This window comes from Macrosteles quadrilineatus, unplaced genomic scaffold (assembly GCF_028750875.1).
Source record: "Macrosteles quadrilineatus isolate MER2022 unplaced genomic scaffold, UCM_ALF_1.0 Scaffold_2__2_contigs__length_208266976, whole genome shotgun sequence".
Lineage (NCBI taxonomy): Eukaryota > Metazoa > Arthropoda > Insecta > Hemiptera > Cicadellidae > Macrosteles > Macrosteles quadrilineatus.
Window position 1 is genome coordinate 157,435,578 of NW_026542595.1, and position 18,304 is coordinate 157,453,881.

Below are 18,304 nucleotides of genomic sequence, written 5' to 3' on the forward strand. Positions count from 1 at the left end.
ATGCTGAATGTAAAAAACCCCATTAGTAATCGTGATACCTTCAAGAGAGGAAGGGGGATAGCATCAGCACTTTCTGTTTTGACTAGACCTGTTGGAGACATAGTTAACAAGGCTATTGATTTGCTACCTGTGGAATTGCATTTGGCTGGAGGGTACCAATACTGTGGTCCTGGAACTAAATTATCTAAACGTTTGGCTAGAGGTGATCCTGGAATAAATAAGCTAGATCAAGCGTGCAAACAACACGATATTGCGTACTCAAAGTTTTCAAATTCTTCTGACAGATCAATTGCAGACAAACTACTCGCCGAGAAAGCTTGGCAACGTGTAAAATCTAGAGACAGTAGTATTGGTGAAAAGGCAGCAGCATTAGCAGTAGTAGCAGCTATGAAAACTAAAGCAGCCTTTGGTGGAGGAAAAAGAAGAAAAGGACGACGGAGCTCGGTGAAAAAACGTGGCGGAAACATTAGAAGAAGAAAAAACAGAACGGTTCGGGGTAAAAAAAAGAACAAACCAACAATTTGGTCTATGATAAAAAATGGAGGGGGGTTGTACCTAAGACCGTACCGTGTATATTAAACAGGAAAAATAAATTAATAGTTTCAGACAAAGCATTGAGCAACATAGAACTTTTACGATACGCTAGTTGCTTACATATACCTTTCTTTAGAGGCGTACTCATGAAAGACAAACTACCATCTTCAATAAGAAAGAACGAGGCTGCTATAGTTAATCTAGACAATTCTACTGGTTCAGGCACTCATTGGGTTTGCTATAAAAAACTTGGTGAATCGGTATATTACTATGACAGTTTTGGAAACTTACCTCCTCCAAAGGAACTTCAAAAATACTTCAAACATACTAAGAACGTATTTTATAATTATGATAGACAACAACCAGATAATACGTCGATCTGTGGTCATTTGTGTTTAGATTTTTTGAGGAAAAGCACTAGCCATCTATAAATAAATATCGATTGTTATGCTTATTATTCATCAGTTATGTCTAAGACACTAACACTTTCAGGTAGGAGCTCTGTGCTCTCCGTAAATTATTTCCCACCTATTGAAATAGGAAATATTGATGAATATGAAATAGGTCTTCTTAGTTTTGAATCGTACAACTCAATACCAAACGTTGATGAAACAAATAACCAGTTTCATTTTGATGGTAATAAAGTAATCGCTATTCCGAAAGGTGCGTATGAGGTGCAGGATATTAGAGACTACATACAAGAGAAGTTTCAGAAAATAACAACAAAGGAAAAGAAATACTACATTCAACTTGGAACTAACAACAATACCTTAAAATCAATGATCAAATGCACTGTGGAAGTAGATTTTTCCAAGCCTAATTCAATTGGAAAACTTTTAGGATTTGGGGATATTGTAGCCAAACCTGGGGTAAGTTATTATTCCGAAAACATTGTAGACATCTTTAAGGTTAACACAATACGTATTATTTGCAATATCTCAACCGGCTCGTTTTTAAATAATGAACAGGGTCATGTGATTTTCCAATTCTTTCCCGCTGTACCACCTGGTTATAAACTAGTAGAAATACCTAATCCTGTCATTTACTTGCCACTAACAACACAGACAATTAGTAATATTACCCTGAAAATTATGGATCAAGATAACAGGTTGGTTGATTTTAGAAACGAGAGAATTACAGTTTGTCTGCATTTAAAAAAGATCAAATAAAAGCCACTTTTTATTGCAGATTACTTAAACTGAAAACCAAATTAATTTGTATCCATAATTATTTTATTAAAAGTATAACTATTGTCAGATTCTCGGATTGTAATTATTTTGATTGCATATACTCTACAGTAAACATCTCCGATGATAAGACATCACATTATTGATAAGTTTGGTCACTCTCTGTACACCCAAAAACGAGAAAGAAAGGAGTAGGAAGATGAATACGAAGATTATGACGATGAAGATACTAAACGGTTTAGGGTTTCGTCGGATCCTGAAACCGCACGTCAAGCAGTAACAAGAGGCTATTTAAACCGTTACTATATTAATAAACTGGACTTGAAAGGATTGGAAGAAAAACTTAGTAATCTAAATAACAAGTTGGATAAACTGCAAGAAATGAGTAATAGCTTTTCAACATTAACTGAAAACTTGAAATCCTCCAATGATGACTTAAAAGTAACAGTAAAAGAAGTAAAAGAAGCTGTTTTTCCTCCAGAAGGATGTTGCTACGATGGTAAAAATAAAAGAATTGCTAATGTAGCTGAAGGTATTAACAAAGATGATGTAAGCACTGTTAGTCAAACGCTGACATATGATTCGGAAAAGGATATATTCAAATGTGGTGATATGGAATTTGATTTGGTTGTAAATAGTCCTTCAAAACCTGTACTAATAGCAAAAGATACAAGTATGAGTGGATTTGCAACATATCGTGGTGGAGATTACAAGTTTCGTACACATGTATATCGAGTTGGTGGAAAGCTTATAACACACATGGGATCAAAGTTTGTTTGGAATGAGGAAAAACGCAGTATCACACCTTTGTTTGATGGTGAACAACAACTAAATCTATCAAAATTTAAGCATTATTTGGCTGATGATGAAAAAGATCTATAACAAATTAGGTGTGTTTATAATTTCAGAATAAATGTGTCAAGTTTTAAAGAAAAGGTACTATTTATATAAAGCACAGTTCACTTTATATCTTAGATGAAACTAGAAGTCCATTGACTCAAGAGATAAAGGACTAATTGCTGTTTATATTAATATATTTAAGGTTGAGACAATAATGGGTTTATCCTTTAAAAAGAAGAGTGCTGGTGATTTGAGGATCAGTAGGTCACTAGCATCTGAGGTGTTAACAATTGAAAACGTAAAGTTTTTAGAGGACATTGGTTTGCGAGTAAACAACCATGGATATACTGGATATAACTCACGGTCCAACATTCGACGAGACTCTCTGGGAAAAGGAGTATCACACCCACAACCCCTACGCTTCATCGAAATTAAACAATAACGATGAAATAAGGATTCCGATTCAACAGCAAGATATCTATACTCTTCCCTCAGAGAGTTATTTGTACATTGAAGGAACAGTAACAAAGAAAGATGGAACTGTTGGAACAGATATTCCATTTATAAATAACCCTATGGCATTTCTTTTTGATGAAATAAGGTATGAAATCTCTGGTGTTACCATTGATTCTACAAAAAGGGTAGGAATATCTAGTACACTGAAAGGACTATGTTCATTAAGTCCAAACGCGAAAAACGTGCTAGCAGTTGCTGGTTGGGTTGCACCAAATTCAAATTCCATAACACCTAATAGCAAAGGTAATTTTGACTTTTCTGTACCACTAAGGTTATTACTAGGGTTTGCAGAAGATTATAATAAGATATTGATTAACGTCAAACAGGAATTGGTTCTTCTAAGATCATCAAATGATAAAGACTTAATTATAGCACCGTCAACAACAACGGAGGCAACCTTAGAATGGAAACTAAATTTAGAAAAGGTTGTTTGGAGGATGCCACATCTAAAATTAGCAGATGAACATAGGATTACTCTTTTAAGACAACTGAAAGCTGACAGGGATATAGTTTTACCATTCAGAAGCTGGGAATTGCATGAATATCCTATTCTACCAGAGACGGAAAGGCATACATGGACTGTAAAAACCTCCAATCACTTGGAAAAACCTCGTTACGTAATAGTTGGGCTACAAACTGATAGGAGGAGTAATATTTTATCAAACCCAACATTGTTCGATCATTGCAAACTTAAAAATTGTAAACTGTATTTAAACTCCCAGTTCTTCCCATACGACAATTTAAATGTTTCATTTGTAAAGAAGCGTTTCAGTATTCTATATGATATGTACTCCAGATTTCAATCATCATATTATGGTAAAACAAACACACCATTACTTTCACCAAAAGAATTTTTTACAAACGCTCCTATTATAGTTATTGATTGTTCAAAACAAAATGAATCCGTTAAATCTTCTAGTGTAGATATTAAATTAGAAATGGAATTTGAATCCAACATACCGTCTAATACAAGTGCATACTGTTTGATTCTTCACGATAAGATTGTTACATACACGCCACTAACAGGTATTGTAAAAATGGTTTTATAAGCCAAGCAAGACCTATAAATAGAAGCCAATTTAGGTTAGGTTCAGTGTATACGTGTTAACGGTCGAAGTAGCATCTACTGCATTATAGCGGAAATGAGTATTCTTGAAGAGCAAAATATAATTAATTTTGAACCTGAAAAAGAAGTTAAAGAAGAAAAGGAAAAAGATAAGTATGTGAAGCTTTATGAAGAGGAATTATCAGAATTTCTAAAGTTTAATATGAAAGATGAAAATACTTTAGTAAATAGTGAAAACAGTGTTTTGGATTCTGAAAAAGTTTTAAAGAGGAAGCGTACAACTGAGGACAATGTTTCTCTAAATTTATTGACTGACATTTTCCTTCGCATTTTTTACCCCATTTCAAGATGTATGACTAAAGGAATTGCAATCGGTTTAGTGAAGGATCTGGCTTACGCGCCTAATGCAATGTTACACCATGGAGAAAAAGTTTTGTTCTTTTCAGAAAGCGCTTGGGATTCATTTATAAAACATTTACACTTGATTGAATGTTATTTATCAAAGAACATGTTTGGAAAGAAGACAGCGATTCGATTGTTGGATTGTGACATTGAAATTGATATTTTAAAGTATCGTGGAGGTCAGCAAATACGTTTTAGAGACTTGTCAAAACATGATATAAAGATTCAGTTTACGAGGGAAGAATTTCACGTCTTAAGCTGTGTAACATCACCTGTAACAAGGTATATGAAACAACTGATATTTTCAAGTTCAGTGATAAAGGAATATTTAGTAAATACCATGGATCAATTCCCCGACTCCCAGATTGTACATGGACCGATCGATACATCAATTTTTAATCGAATCCCATATGAGGTTGAAATGTGGAGGGCTATAAAAGATTATGAAATTAATAAAAACATAGAAAAGAGAGAAATTCTAGAAAATTATGAAGAATCGCAAGCTTTTTAAACCTTATACAGTTTAAAAACCTAAAAGCTTTTTTTAAAGCTCGTGGAGTAGGCCTACTGGGGACGGTGACCACGTTAAATTTACACCAACGCGCCTAAACTGTACGGCCTGGTCTACATATTAAGACCTACCGTGGTGTGGAAATCAGTTGTTTGACGATCTTACTATGGAGCATAGGGTATGGTTCTCAGACAAAGTTAAAACAATACAAGAGAAACCATGTGTGATTGAGTTCCAAGCTTTTCGTAATAACAAAAATGAATATGTTATTAAAGAATTGGTAATTTTAGATTTATTAACAAATGTAGTATATCCCTTTATGTTTAAACCACCACATCCTTTTAAAAAATTAAACTCTAAAGTCAAATTTACAAATAAATGGGTTACAAGGAATTTTCATCATATTGCGTGGAACGAAGGATTTACAGATTATAGTGCTGTGGATGATGTGATGTATCACTTTTGTACAGAGTTTAACCGTATTTACACTAAGGGTTTGGAAAAACGAAACTGGATTCAAAAATATACCACTGCCAACGTAATTGATGTTGTCGTTGATGAGGGGTTTAATGTATTTTTCGGTAGCCTTTGTCTTGCAAGCAAAAACAAAAGTCATCAACAAGGTCAGTGTGCTTTGAAAAATGCATACCGCTTAGCATCATTCCTGAATCAAGGTGAAGACTATAGTAGTGGGGGAAACGGAGGGTATAAATACGAAGAGGGTATTCAAACAGCACACCAGTATTACTCTAGTCTACGCGACGGAAGTACCGACATCGAAGATGGCTTCTCAACAGTTACTCCAGAACTTAGTTGATCAATTCAACACTCATTCAAAGTCAAGTATACTAACCACAAAAAAGTGTTCTGAGCTAAAAGAACTTAAACATTATATTGTACATACTATGAAGAAAATGGAAACATCTATTGGAGATGCTATTCTAGTCTCTTTAAGTGACGCGCCTTTTACTCCAGGAGATGAACCTAAGTTTCAAATGTTTCTTCCAAAAAGGTTTGTTAACATGCTGCAGAATGAAGATCTACGAAGTATTGAACCAGGCTCTCTCTACTTGGTATCCCATGGAGTTAGCGGTAACAACTCTACAGAACTCTCCCTGCACTTGACACACTGAAATTAGAATAAGACTATTGTATATTGTTTTCTTGAAATAAATATTTGTATAACAAATAAAATGTCATGTTTGTATTTCTAAATACAAACATGACATTTTTTAAAAACCCATTTGAATGACCTTGACCTAATTATAACAACAGAAAATCACCTCCTTTTAGGTATATAAGAGACGTGAGAGTCCACTTTGATCATTCAGATCTTTACTCGCATCCTAACCAGTCGACATGACTGCAGCAGTGTTAAAGAAAAAAATTTGCTTCCCCGAATATGCTAATTTTCAAACCAGACTAGGGTCTTTCGAAAAGAGTTTACTTAACTCCATTGTCAACAATTCCAAGTGGGAATTCACCGAAGCAGGTTTTTTCTACACCGGCAAGGATGATGAAACCATATGTTATTATTGTGGGGGAGGATTAAAAGATTGGCAAGAAGATGACCAACCATGGGAAGAACACGCGCGGTGGTTTCCAAGATGTCCTTTTGTACTAGTGAACAAAGGGCAAGACTTTGTCAACACATACTGTGAGCGAATAAATAAATGTGCATCTGTAAGAAAACGGTGTTCAACGAAAGATTTTGTAACAGACGAACCAGTTCAAAAACAAGGATTGGAATGTATAGTATGTTTGTCAGCGGAAAGAGAGATTGTATTTTTGCCATGCAAACACTGTTGCAGCTGTACTATGTGCGGGTTAAGTGTCGACAATTGTGTTTATTGCAGAACTCCCATAACTTCTGTAATGAAAGTATTTCTTGTTTAAAAAGCAAACTTTGATCAGAAGAGGGGGGGGGATGGCTCGCCTATAAATTTAATGCAGGGTAGTGCTATGTGATCATTCGCTCGACGGTCTAGCTAGAGGTAACTCGTACAACCATGTCTCTCAAAGTGAAGTGTGTACAATACGACAATGTCCACCTGGCAACTTACCACGATGTGGATATATTCGCAGAAGAGTTGAGAGTTCTCATAGCAAGTGGATACTCAATGACTATAGAAACAACGGCGACCAGCACCCTTCTTCAAGATTTTGGAACCTACAAACCACAGTGTTCAAACCGTAGAAAATATGATGGCGATGTTGGAGGATTTTGTGTATACAACAGCAGCTCTACAACGACCAAGAATGACTCCATCCATTCATAGATTGTAATTTAGATTTAAGTATTTCTGATTGTAATTTATAAAAATAAAATAAAGAAAAAATAAAAACTTATTCTGCGCTAATGTTATATAGTGCAGAATAAGTTTTTAAAAAACACATTTGCCTGACCTTGACCCAAATGTAAACTACACACACATCCTGACGTCACTCATGACATAACGCATGACGTCACGCTCCCTGACCTACCTTATGACGTAACCCCCTACGTCACGCCAATTAAAAAGCAATTAATCAATTATGCATGACCTTGAGTGAGCCCATGAGCCCCCCACCCTCTACTTAAAAGTAAACAAAAATATGTCAACATTATGATTTCAATAAAAGTTTATTTTACGAGCAACCCATTATTAACAAGATCCTAAACCGATGTTAATCAAGAGCCATGGGGCTAAACCATATATGTATTGGCTAGGCTAAACCCAAGACTATACCAATATATCTCCAAACCAGGAAACTTGACTATTTTCACCATTCCATAGCTTGAAAAGAGTTAGTATTTATTTACTATAAAAAACAATAGATAATGTTTCAAAATAAATTTATATACACAGGTTTTAACGTGCAATAACTTAAATAAGTTTTTTTATATGAGTCCACGAAATAACGGATAACCCCAAATAAATAGCATTGTTGGAATGAATTGAAATTGACAGCATCCCACCGACCGATCACATGGCCTACCTAACAACATGAAACATCGAAAACAAACTAGCAAAAACAGTGGCACGTTTTTCTCTAATGTTCAACCAGAGAGTAGTGATTGTGAAACCGTAACGCAGTGGTGTTTCATAATTAATGACAAATGAGATAACATCAAAGCTAGCTAGTTATGTTAAGCCTTATTTGAGAAAAAGTTTATCGTGTAGTCAAAGAGTTGAAGTCGTAAAAAAAGTGGACTCGTTTCCGACTGTCGGGTCGTGTCGTCGGTCTCGGTTTCTGTCGCCAGTCGGCCAGTCACTCAGTCCAGTCAGTCGTCTCAGTCTCGTCGTCATTGTTTCATTCTTTCTTCAGTTTCTTCTTCTCTTCGTCTTCAGACTGTCTCGCTTCGCTCCCTCGCTCCCTGACCGCTGTCGGCGCTGTCACATAGCTCGTTTCTCCTGTATAGGTTAGGTGCAACACCGTATTATTATTACTAATTTTGTTTGCAGTTTTCTTAATCTAAGAACAATGGCATTGAATTTGATGGTTCGTGTTCATCCTGTTGTTTTATTTCAAATAGTGGATGCTTATGAAAGAAGAAATGGAGACGCACATCGTGTCATTGGAACTCTCATGGGTAAGCATTGGCATTCCAGATGCCAACCTAAGTTATGGGTTCCAAGGGGCTAAACAGCCTTATAGTATAGTGTAACTGCCCTGAATAGCAACATCACTATTATCTATAGTTTCTATCAATGCCAAACGAGTAGGCCCCGGTTATTATTCTTTTGCACTGTCTACTGTCAAATATGATTTCTAGATAACTTAGGATTAAGTAGGCTATTAACAGTAGAAAGGTATCATAATATAAATAATAGGTTACGTACCTTGGTCCGTCTTCAGTCTTATTTTTAGTCTATGGATGACTAATTTCGGGTACAAAGACCCATTATCAAATCCTTTAAAACATCGTGTAGAAGATGGTAAAAAATCCGACAGAAGTCTTCATCATTATATAAATACAGGTCAACAACACATATAGGTAGGGCCTACTTAGTTATTTATAGTCATCCATAGACTAAAAATAAGACGGAAGACGGACCAAGGTACGTAACCTATTATATTCGAATATCAGTCTACAGTATTGGTAGCAAAGATGTTTAAATATCGTCATATAGCATGACGGGGTTCCAAAGGGCTAAACAGCCTTATAGTATAGTGTAACTTCCCTGAATAGTAACATCACTATTATCTATAGTTTCTATCAACGCCAAATGAGTAGGGCCCAGTTATTATTCTTGTGCACTGTAGCCTAAAATATAATTTCTAGGTAACTCAGGATTATTAACCCTAGAAAGCTATCGTCATATACCATGACGCTAAGGGTATCAATACGTAAATTTGACATAGCCTTTGACTTACCTGGCAAAAAAGTTGGTCATACAAAAGGGGTGCTAAAAATAACCCGCCCTATGTCAAATTTACGTGCGATACTCATCTAGGGTTAACTCATTGCAGCATAGTTTTACAACTACGGTTGAGCGAATTTTGCTGCATCGTGTTAAATTTTTTCCTAGACCTAGACAAGACTACCGGTATTGCATAGTGTCACAGAAAATATAACGACAATTATTTTTATAGGTTACATGCAAAAGTATTTAAATTTATAAAGATGGATGGGAGTCGTGCACTAAAGTAGACTCCCCTAAATTTATGAACGATACCTGGAAATTAGGCCTATGTTTATCAATTTGGTGTCATAAATGATCTATAATAACAAATTAACTTAGTTTTGAAAATCACATTCCAACTTGGTAATAATTGTCTAGGCCAACTTAAAGAGGCCTGATGTCTGACTCCATCATATTACCAAATACAAAAGTATCGATACCATTACCATTAAGTTGTCCTAGAAGTTAGGTTTTGATGGTAATGGTATCGATACTTTTGTATTCGGCAATATGATGGAGTCAGACATCAGGCCTCTTTAAGTTGGCCTAGACAATTAGCCTATTACCAAGTTGGAATGTGATTTTCAAAACTAAGTTAATTTGTTATTATAGTTCATTTATGACACCAAATTGATAAACATAGGCCTAATTTCCAGGTATCATTCATAAATTTAGGGGAGTCTACTTTAGTGCACGACTCCCATCCATCTTTATAAATTTAAATACTTTAACATGTAACCTATAAAAATAATTGTCGTTATATTTTCTGTGACACTATGCAATACCGGTAGTCTTGTCTAGGTCTAGGAAAAAATTTAACACTATGCAGCAAAATTCGCTCAACCGTAGTTGTAAAACTATGCTGCAATGAGTTAACCCTAGATGAGTATCGCACGTAAATTTGACATAGGGCGGGTTATTTTTAGCACCCCTTTTGTATGACCAACTTTTTTGCCAGGTAAGCTATATGACCTTGATACTGTCGTGTGCGTTAAAATGTACTTGTATCTCGTGACATTATTGGTATAAATGTACAATACGCGACCGTATTTTTCCGCAAGACGGCCAACAACAGATTTGAACTTGACTGGTTGTCCATTTTACGCCGCTTTTGCATTAGGCTACCAACTTTTTGACCTTGATACTGTCGTGTGCGTTAAAGTGTCCTCTATATCTATATATATAATACGTGAAGCCGTTTTTTGTTAACGCAACTCCTCCCTTATTTGTGGACCAATTTCAACGTTTGAGGTGTCAAAAGATTCGTCTCAATATGTAGTTTTGCAATAAGGTTTTAGAATTCTAAAATTCCTGCCCTTAAGAGCGTGAGGCCCACTCAAAGGTCGGGTTTTCCCCATAAGAAATACATAGAAAGAATTTAAAACCAAAAAACAGCTGTTTATAAAAAGCTGTAGCTTTTTGGGAGTAAATATTGATGTTTGTAATATTTAGTAGGTTAAGACCAAGTTAAACAGTTCGAATCAGTTTTGTTGGAAGAACAGAAAATGCCTCAAGTTCAAAGAAGAAATATTGAACACGGTAGTAGGACACAATTAATAATAAGATATTTTGTGCGTATGAGGAGAGTAGAAAAAGAGAGACCTGGTCTAACAGATACCCGTCCAGATACACATTCACTTTGTGAGATGAATAATATTTGCCAGTTCTGCTATGCAACTAACTTTGGAAGTGAAAAAATATACGAAGCTCATAGTGTTGTCACGGTGGGAAAGTAAACTTGCCTAAATGTCAGATCAAATGAATGCATGCAAGAAATGTTTACTTCAGACACTGACGGATCGAGATATTTCAAAACATTTTGTTAAAATTACGTTAACCAACTTTCAATGGTGTTGATGCTTTAGCCTATTCAAAGCAGGTTATGGCTGTCCAGTTGGTAACCCCGAGTTTGTGGGTAAAAAATGGAGCACATGAAATGGTTGACATCACCCCACATTTCAGGTTACTCTACGGAGAAAATTCGTTTGATCGGGGGATGTCTCAAATCAAAGAAATAAAATGGCCCAACTTTAATTACTTAAGAAAGGTTATCAGTACGGTAACAGTGTTCTTCAATAATTATCAATGCTGGAAAAACTTTGTTGCAACATATTAACTCGAATTGAGGCAGATCGTTTAGCATTCATTAGAAGTTATCAGTTAAAATCGAGAGCAGAAATGATGTAGGTGAACCTTTTTTGACGCCAATAGAGATATTTAAAATTAGTTTCTAACAAGTTTTCAAATAACTCTAAGATGTAATTAAAGTTACTAGAATTTAAGCATAAGGTTTTCCTCGGCGGTATGTTTCATACTAGGCGGCTCTCATTGAGCCGCACGGGTTCCCTAGTATATATTTAATATATATTTCATTTGGTGTGATAACTTAATAATGTTAAACGTATTGCCTTCAGACACAGATAAGAATAAATTACATATAACTCTTAGAGTTTCTTTTCAATGACTTGTTGGGCTGAAAAATTAACCATAGCCTGATAGCCTACGATATTATGCTACCCAAGTTATTACCTTGCATAAGTTAACTTAGTTAAAAATCCTACATTGGTGTAAAATTGTTTGCAACTTATAAAATGTTTTATTGTCAGGCATAGCTTACTATAAGGTTTAGCTAACAAAGATGGGGTTTTCACTTTTTTTTGGCTTCCAATTTTCGATAATGTACTTAGCGCCTGTTTAACAGCTTAAATCAAACAGTAGACCTCAGGAATGAGAATTATTTCTTAGTCCCTTTTAAAGTTCGTTTAATTTTAAATTCTTGCACAATTTGAGTTTAGCGATTTGATTTTTGATTTTTGCTCAAAATAGGCTAGGTATGGAAAATGATTAACTTAGTCCATATACCTTTGTAAAATTTTGAACTCTTACTAAATTTAACTTTTTTTAAATTCAACTTTTAAAATTACTAGGCCTAAATATAAAAAAAATCAAGCAAGAAAATAATTAGAACAGAAGCACTTAATGATATTATGGGTGATCTCTCCTTCAAAAATTTGGAAATGCAATAAAAAGTTTTGATAAAAAAGAAGGTTGGCTATACAAGGTAGGCTTAATCCTCTTAACTTAAGGTTAAAACAAATAAATAAACTTATATTTCAGGCTCCGCTGACAAAGGCGTTGTAGAAGTGACCAACTGTTTCTGCGTTCCTCACAAGGAGCACGAAGAATTGGTAAATAACTACTTATTAACTAGGCCTATGTAGCTTTTATCAACCTGAAAATCTAATTTCAATCTGCATTTACCCTTAACTTAAACTATAACACTGATTATGCAAATTATACAAAATTCCGGAATAGTGCATGTAGGCTATCATACATAGTGCCTATCTGTTACGATTGCATACAAATAACCAAATACAAGATTAGCGGTATCAGTAAATTTTAATGCTAGTCCAGGAAGATATAGTGTCGACTCCAGGATCTCGTTTGGACCCCTTCGGACATTACAAGAAGTCCCTCTGCCTGGCCTGTGATTTATTTAGACAGGTGATGATTCGTTTATTGTTCAGACTGCCATGAATCAAACCAGAGAGAGATGATTTTTTGATAATTTTGATTTTATTATTTCTAACTAAAATCTTTCATCATTTCATAGCCTATAAGGTTAAAAAAAAAAAAAAATCTCAATAGGCTACATCTAATGGTCTCCAACACTAAAATTAATTGTATAATTTGCAGATCTTTAACGTACAAATCAACTGAAACCAACCTTTCTTATTTAGGTGGAGGCAGAGCTGACTTACGCTAGCGACATGTACGAGATGAATCAGAAGGTGAACAAGATGGAGACCATTGTAGGTTGGTGGGCAACGGGAAACGAGGTCACCAGTCACTCGGTTGTCATCCATGATTATTACGCGAGAGAATGTTCGAACCCAGTTCACATGACACTGGACACTACCTTAAGTGGAGGTCACATGGGGATCAAAGCATACCTCAAGTAAGTGAATCATACAAACTACCCAAAGGTATTTTTAACAGAAGCTTTATGTCAGGACTGTTAGTTTAGTAGAGGGTATGCGAGCTAGGTTGATGGCCTGTGGTCAGACTATGCAAGCTAGGATGAACTGTTTGTGTAAGAATTTAGTGTTTTTCACTCAGTAGAACAGTCTATTTACCATCCTGATCTGGCTTTGAATGAAAGTCGCCACAAACAAACATATATCACAAATCATAATGAATTCAAATATACAAGACATTGAGTTTAAGACTATGAAGTAGCAGAAGGCAGAATGGATGTTATGAAGTACAGTTAAGTCTTTGCAAGTTGACTGGCCCATTTTTCAACCAATGGTGGCATTATTGTTAGCCTACAATGTGGTTAAGAAAGCTATCAGTTTACTTGGTCAAACTTGCTAACCAACTGTAGTTTACTTAGAGTCTCTTACTTTTGTATATTTAAATTTGTCCTGATTTGTGGCTGTTTGTGGTGACTTGTAAATTTGTTCATATTCTTATGTTTGCATTAAACTGTTTCGACAGTGTTTCCATTGGTGTCCCTGGGGGCAAGTCTGGAAACATGTTCACCCCAGTTCCTGTGGATGTCTTGTGCTACGAGCCAGAAGTTGTAGGGATCAAGCTATGCCAGAAAACCCTAGGAGTTGGATCAAAGAAGGTAGCCTATATTAATCTATCAGCAAATTACATATCTATTAGGCCCTAGTAAAATATACACTGTGTAAAATACAATTTTAAATTTATTAGGCCTACCTTATTTTGTTGCCTTTGTTCTCGAGTTAATGTTTTGTATTAGAGGTGTGCGAGCCTGAGATTTTTGATCGAGCCAAGGCCGAGCCGAGCTTTCTTAAAAAAGATTTTCATGAGTTTTACGTAGTTACATAAAACAAGATAGGCCTAATCATTCAAAAACCTAAAAAAAATGCAATTTAATGTTATGATGTAGAGTTAATAATTGTGATTTTTTTAGTACGGTAGATGAAAAGAGGAACTAAGTTTATACAAAAATAATCTCACCTCATTTTATTTATTTTTTTTGCGATGTTCTCTTAAAATTGGTGCGGTCTAAACGGAAATGGTTCTAAGATCAAAAATGGGGGCACTGGAGCAGGTGTGCATTGAAAAAAAGAAGGCACCCATATTTGTCTTGCCATGGGGGTGTACCCAACTGTTTTTCAAGCGGAGGTCACTGCTATCTTGGTTTGTGCTCGAGAACATTTTAACAAAGATTAGAGACAAGACAATTAACATCTACTCTGATAGTCAAGCCACCTTAAAGGCACTCAACTCTTACGAATTCAACTCAAGGCTTGTGTGGGATTGTCTTGCTTCTGTGTCTGAGTTGGGTAGGAGGCATTATCTTACGCTCTTGCTGGGTGCCTGGACACTCAGGCATTAAAGGAAATGAAGCCGCAGATAGACTGGCAAATGCCGCCTCTGCGACAACAATGATTGGCCCACAACCCTTCTATGACATTTCACTAAAAAGTGCACGTTCTTCGATTGCGTCATGGGCCAACGAAATGCACCGCTAACGATGGGTTGATACTCCCCTTCTTAGGGTCACCAAGCTTACTCTGTTTAGGCCTTCAAAAGGGTTGCCTCTGACCTCTTGAGACTAGACAGGCGAAGAATCAAATTAATGTTAGAACTGATAACTGGCCACGGTCGATTCAGACAATGGATGGGCTTATTTGATGGTGAACCTATCTGTAGGCACTGTGATAGGTCAGAGGAGACAGCCAATCACCTGCTCTTTGATTGTGATGAGCTCTCTGGTGCTAGAAGGACAACTCTTGGCAATGTGGCAAGAGGTAGATATATTCCCGAGGAGGAACTAATTATTGGGAAACTACAGGCTTTCATCGGATGCCTGAATTTGTAAAGTCTATCAAGGAAACAATAATTGTCTGGGGTGCGCAATAATTCCATTTTTGGATGAAGTGCTTCATGGTCTCGGCCTGCCCTGTCAGATAAGGTGCGGTCATAAATGGACAAGTAGGGCTTAAATGTTAAAATAATAAATAACTATTCCAACAATATATCTAATAGCTTTAATGGTTTTGGAAATTTTTTAAATTGAAGTGAACTTACCACAAAATTAGCATAAAAGTTATTACCATATTTTTATAATATGTATGGAAATATTTTGTGATCAAAATAACAGTTAGAAAGAACATTTATTGAAGCAGAAATATATTTATATTTTCAGCAAATTTAAGTGCCATCACCTCTTTATACTTTCAACGTTGGCTTATGTATTTACGCTGGAAGCTTATGTTAACAATTGATTTAAAATTATCTGATTATTTCGCAACAAACAAGCATAAGATATGTCTGTGTTTTGCATCTCGTATATGGTCACAAATAAAAAGCAGTATTAAATTTGGTACACTATATCATATTTTTTTGTAATTTGCAACAATTACAATGTTACACTGACTTTAATCCGTAATCAAGGTAATATCGTTCCTGAGGTCATAAAAACATCATTATCGTCTTTCTTGATGACAGTAAAATTCTGAGAAGTGCCTAGCCTATCTCCTTTGGTGACAGAAATGCCATGATCGTCTCCCGCTACAGCGGCAAAATACTGAATATCTTCATCAGTCACAGAAACATTATCATTGTCTCCTGTAATCGAGGCTAAATCCTGAACGTCTCCTGCAGAGGTGTGGCCATCATCGTCATATCTTTCGGTCACAAATAATTATAGGAAAACCTTACCATCGTGAATTTCGTCCATGAGTTTGATGTCAAGCAATGGATATGAATTAAGAGTGTGCTCAGCTTGCAGCAAAATAGATCCAGTTCACATGCTGTAAGAGTCCCATCATTGTGTTGTTTGGTATATTTTTCACCATGCTTCCAAGGGTCACTTACAGAACCATTGCTCATTTGGTATATTGAACCAAGTTGTTGTAATAACTTTTAATGACCCAACATAATAAAAAAATTACAGTCTTTAATACAGTCTACTCTTAGTAATTCAAACACTGAATAAATCAATAATTTGAATAATTTAAAATCAGTCCGTAGAGAATCTCTTAATATTTTGAAGTTTTACCATGCATTTTGATACCCTCGGTATTCAAAGTCCTAGCAGAGGGCAGGCCGATTTGAAACGCACAGTAATTCAAAGTTTTGTTGGCAAAAATCACTATAATTCAAAGGGAGGGATTCCTTCCTGTCATAACAAGAAACTATACATCCTGTTCGCACAGTAGTAGTTAGTATTAAATAATGTCATTGATGACACAAAAATTAATAGCAAAATTCATACAAAAATAAAAAAATTTTAAAAATAAAACAATAATAAAAAATAAAAATTAAATAATTTGTAAAATAACTTAACAAAGAAATAAGCTGTGTTTGAGTAAGGTAACCAAAATAAGTTTTTTAATTGTAAAGTTCTGTACCGGCACCTTACATGATAATACAGTGGTAATTGCAAAGATCAAATTTGAACTGTTTGTAATTCAAATGTTTAATTTTCCCCCCAATAAATAGAACCTCTTAATATTTTTAATTTATTTACTTGGCCTACCAATTTTGAACTATCACGAGTCCACTGTATGACATTTTTCTTTGTGTTTAGAGCTTGCCTTGATTCTCTTAAGAAAGTGTTTTGTATAAATATGGCATTTTATTTACAGAGTGTGGAGCCGATGACAGACTTGGCATTGATCGCGGAGGCATCCCAGAAGCTGACGTCGCTGCTAGACCATGTGCTGGCGTATGTGGACGATGTGTTGGCTAATCGTAAGGCGCCTGACAATACTGTGGGGCGAGCTCTGCTGGATATGGTCCACAGTGTACCCACCATGACACCGGAGCAGTTTGAACACATGTTTAACTCTAACATCAAGGTCAGAGATGTTCCTTCAACTTATGTTTCTTTGAAAACTCCTTCATGGTATCTTATATTATTAGTAAACAAGGGTAGAAGGTGGTTTGGACTCACAGTTTTCAAGCAGATAACTATTTTGATCCTGAGGTGTACGTTTGTTGGGGAATAATACCTTTGCTTCCCGTCTCAAGAAACCCTGTTATGGCTTTTCTTTTGACACAGTTAAAGTATTAGGAAATAATTTCCTTTCCCTATTTGGATACGTAACTAAAACGTGCCTTTTTACCTTTTCTTTATTTTATTGTTGACCCAATCTGTTAACCATCTCGTGAAATTATTGTACCAGGAAGTCAATGTCACAAATTCCAGAAGTCACTAATATTTTACCTGAGCTATAGAAATAATTAATTTAAAAGATTGTAATTGATAAACTTAGTGATTCTTTGTGTCTTGAATGGAATTTTCTCTATCATAAATGATAAACTAATCATATACAGATTTACTATAAAAGGCAACTTAAATGTCAGATTTGAAAGTAAGAAAATTGATAGACATCCTGTATAAACCAATATACTTTGATAACATCATACATCCATAGAAGAGCCTTAAATGCTGAGTAAATCCCTGTTCCAAAATAAAGTTTTGTCATAAAGCATTACTAAATATCTTGATCTTTTTCCAGGATTTGTTGATGGTCATCACACTGTGTCAGCTAACAAAAACTCAACTGCAGCTCAACGAGAAGTTGACATTGTTAACATCCATTTAATTACTTCCTCCTAATGTTGTGATTTATAAAAAATGTAAAAATATAATTAACCTCCAAAATCCTGGATTCAATCATTTATTCACCTTCAAGATAAAATGTGTCCAGCAAGTATGAGACGCAGGCCAGTTCCGACAGGTTTCCGACAAAGACCTCCCAATAAAACTAGAATCTCGCTAATGTAAAATAATTAGTAGTGGACTCTGTTCGGATTACTAAATCGTTCATATTAGCCAAAAATTCAGTAAAATTGGATATAAACCAAACCA

General features: G+C 35.4%; 1 protein-coding gene across 1 annotated transcript; it reads left to right on the forward strand.

The window, feature by feature from the left end:
• Positions 1-8,397: 8,397 nt before the first annotated feature.
• LOC128986696 (eukaryotic translation initiation factor 3 subunit F-like) lies at positions 8,398-18,097 on the forward strand. The gene is made up of 6 exons (XM_054407186.1): positions 8,398-8,630; positions 12,562-12,632; positions 13,185-13,402; positions 13,945-14,077; positions 17,076-17,288; positions 17,952-18,097. Exons 1-6 carry the CDS (start codon positions 8,522-8,524, stop codon positions 18,036-18,038), a joined length of 831 nt encoding a protein of 276 aa, XP_054263161.1. The 5' UTR covers positions 8,398-8,521; the 3' UTR covers positions 18,039-18,097.
• Positions 18,098-18,304: the final 207 nt, after the last annotated feature.

What these genes read in the sequence shown, in the direction of transcription:
- LOC128986696 (XM_054407186.1), top strand. Translation starts at nt 8,522, where the DNA reads ATGGCATTGAATTTGATGGTTCGTGTTCATCCTGTTGTTTTATTTCAA. An exon ending in GGGATCAAAGCATACCTCAA is followed by an intron (nt 13,403 to 13,944) that starts GTAAGTGAATCA and finishes CTGTTTCGACAG; the next exon opens with TGTTTCCATTGGTGTCCCTG. An exon ending in TAGGAGTTGGATCAAAGAAG is followed by an intron (nt 14,078 to 17,075) that starts GTAGCCTATATT and finishes TTTTATTTACAG; the next exon opens with AGTGTGGAGCCGATGACAGA.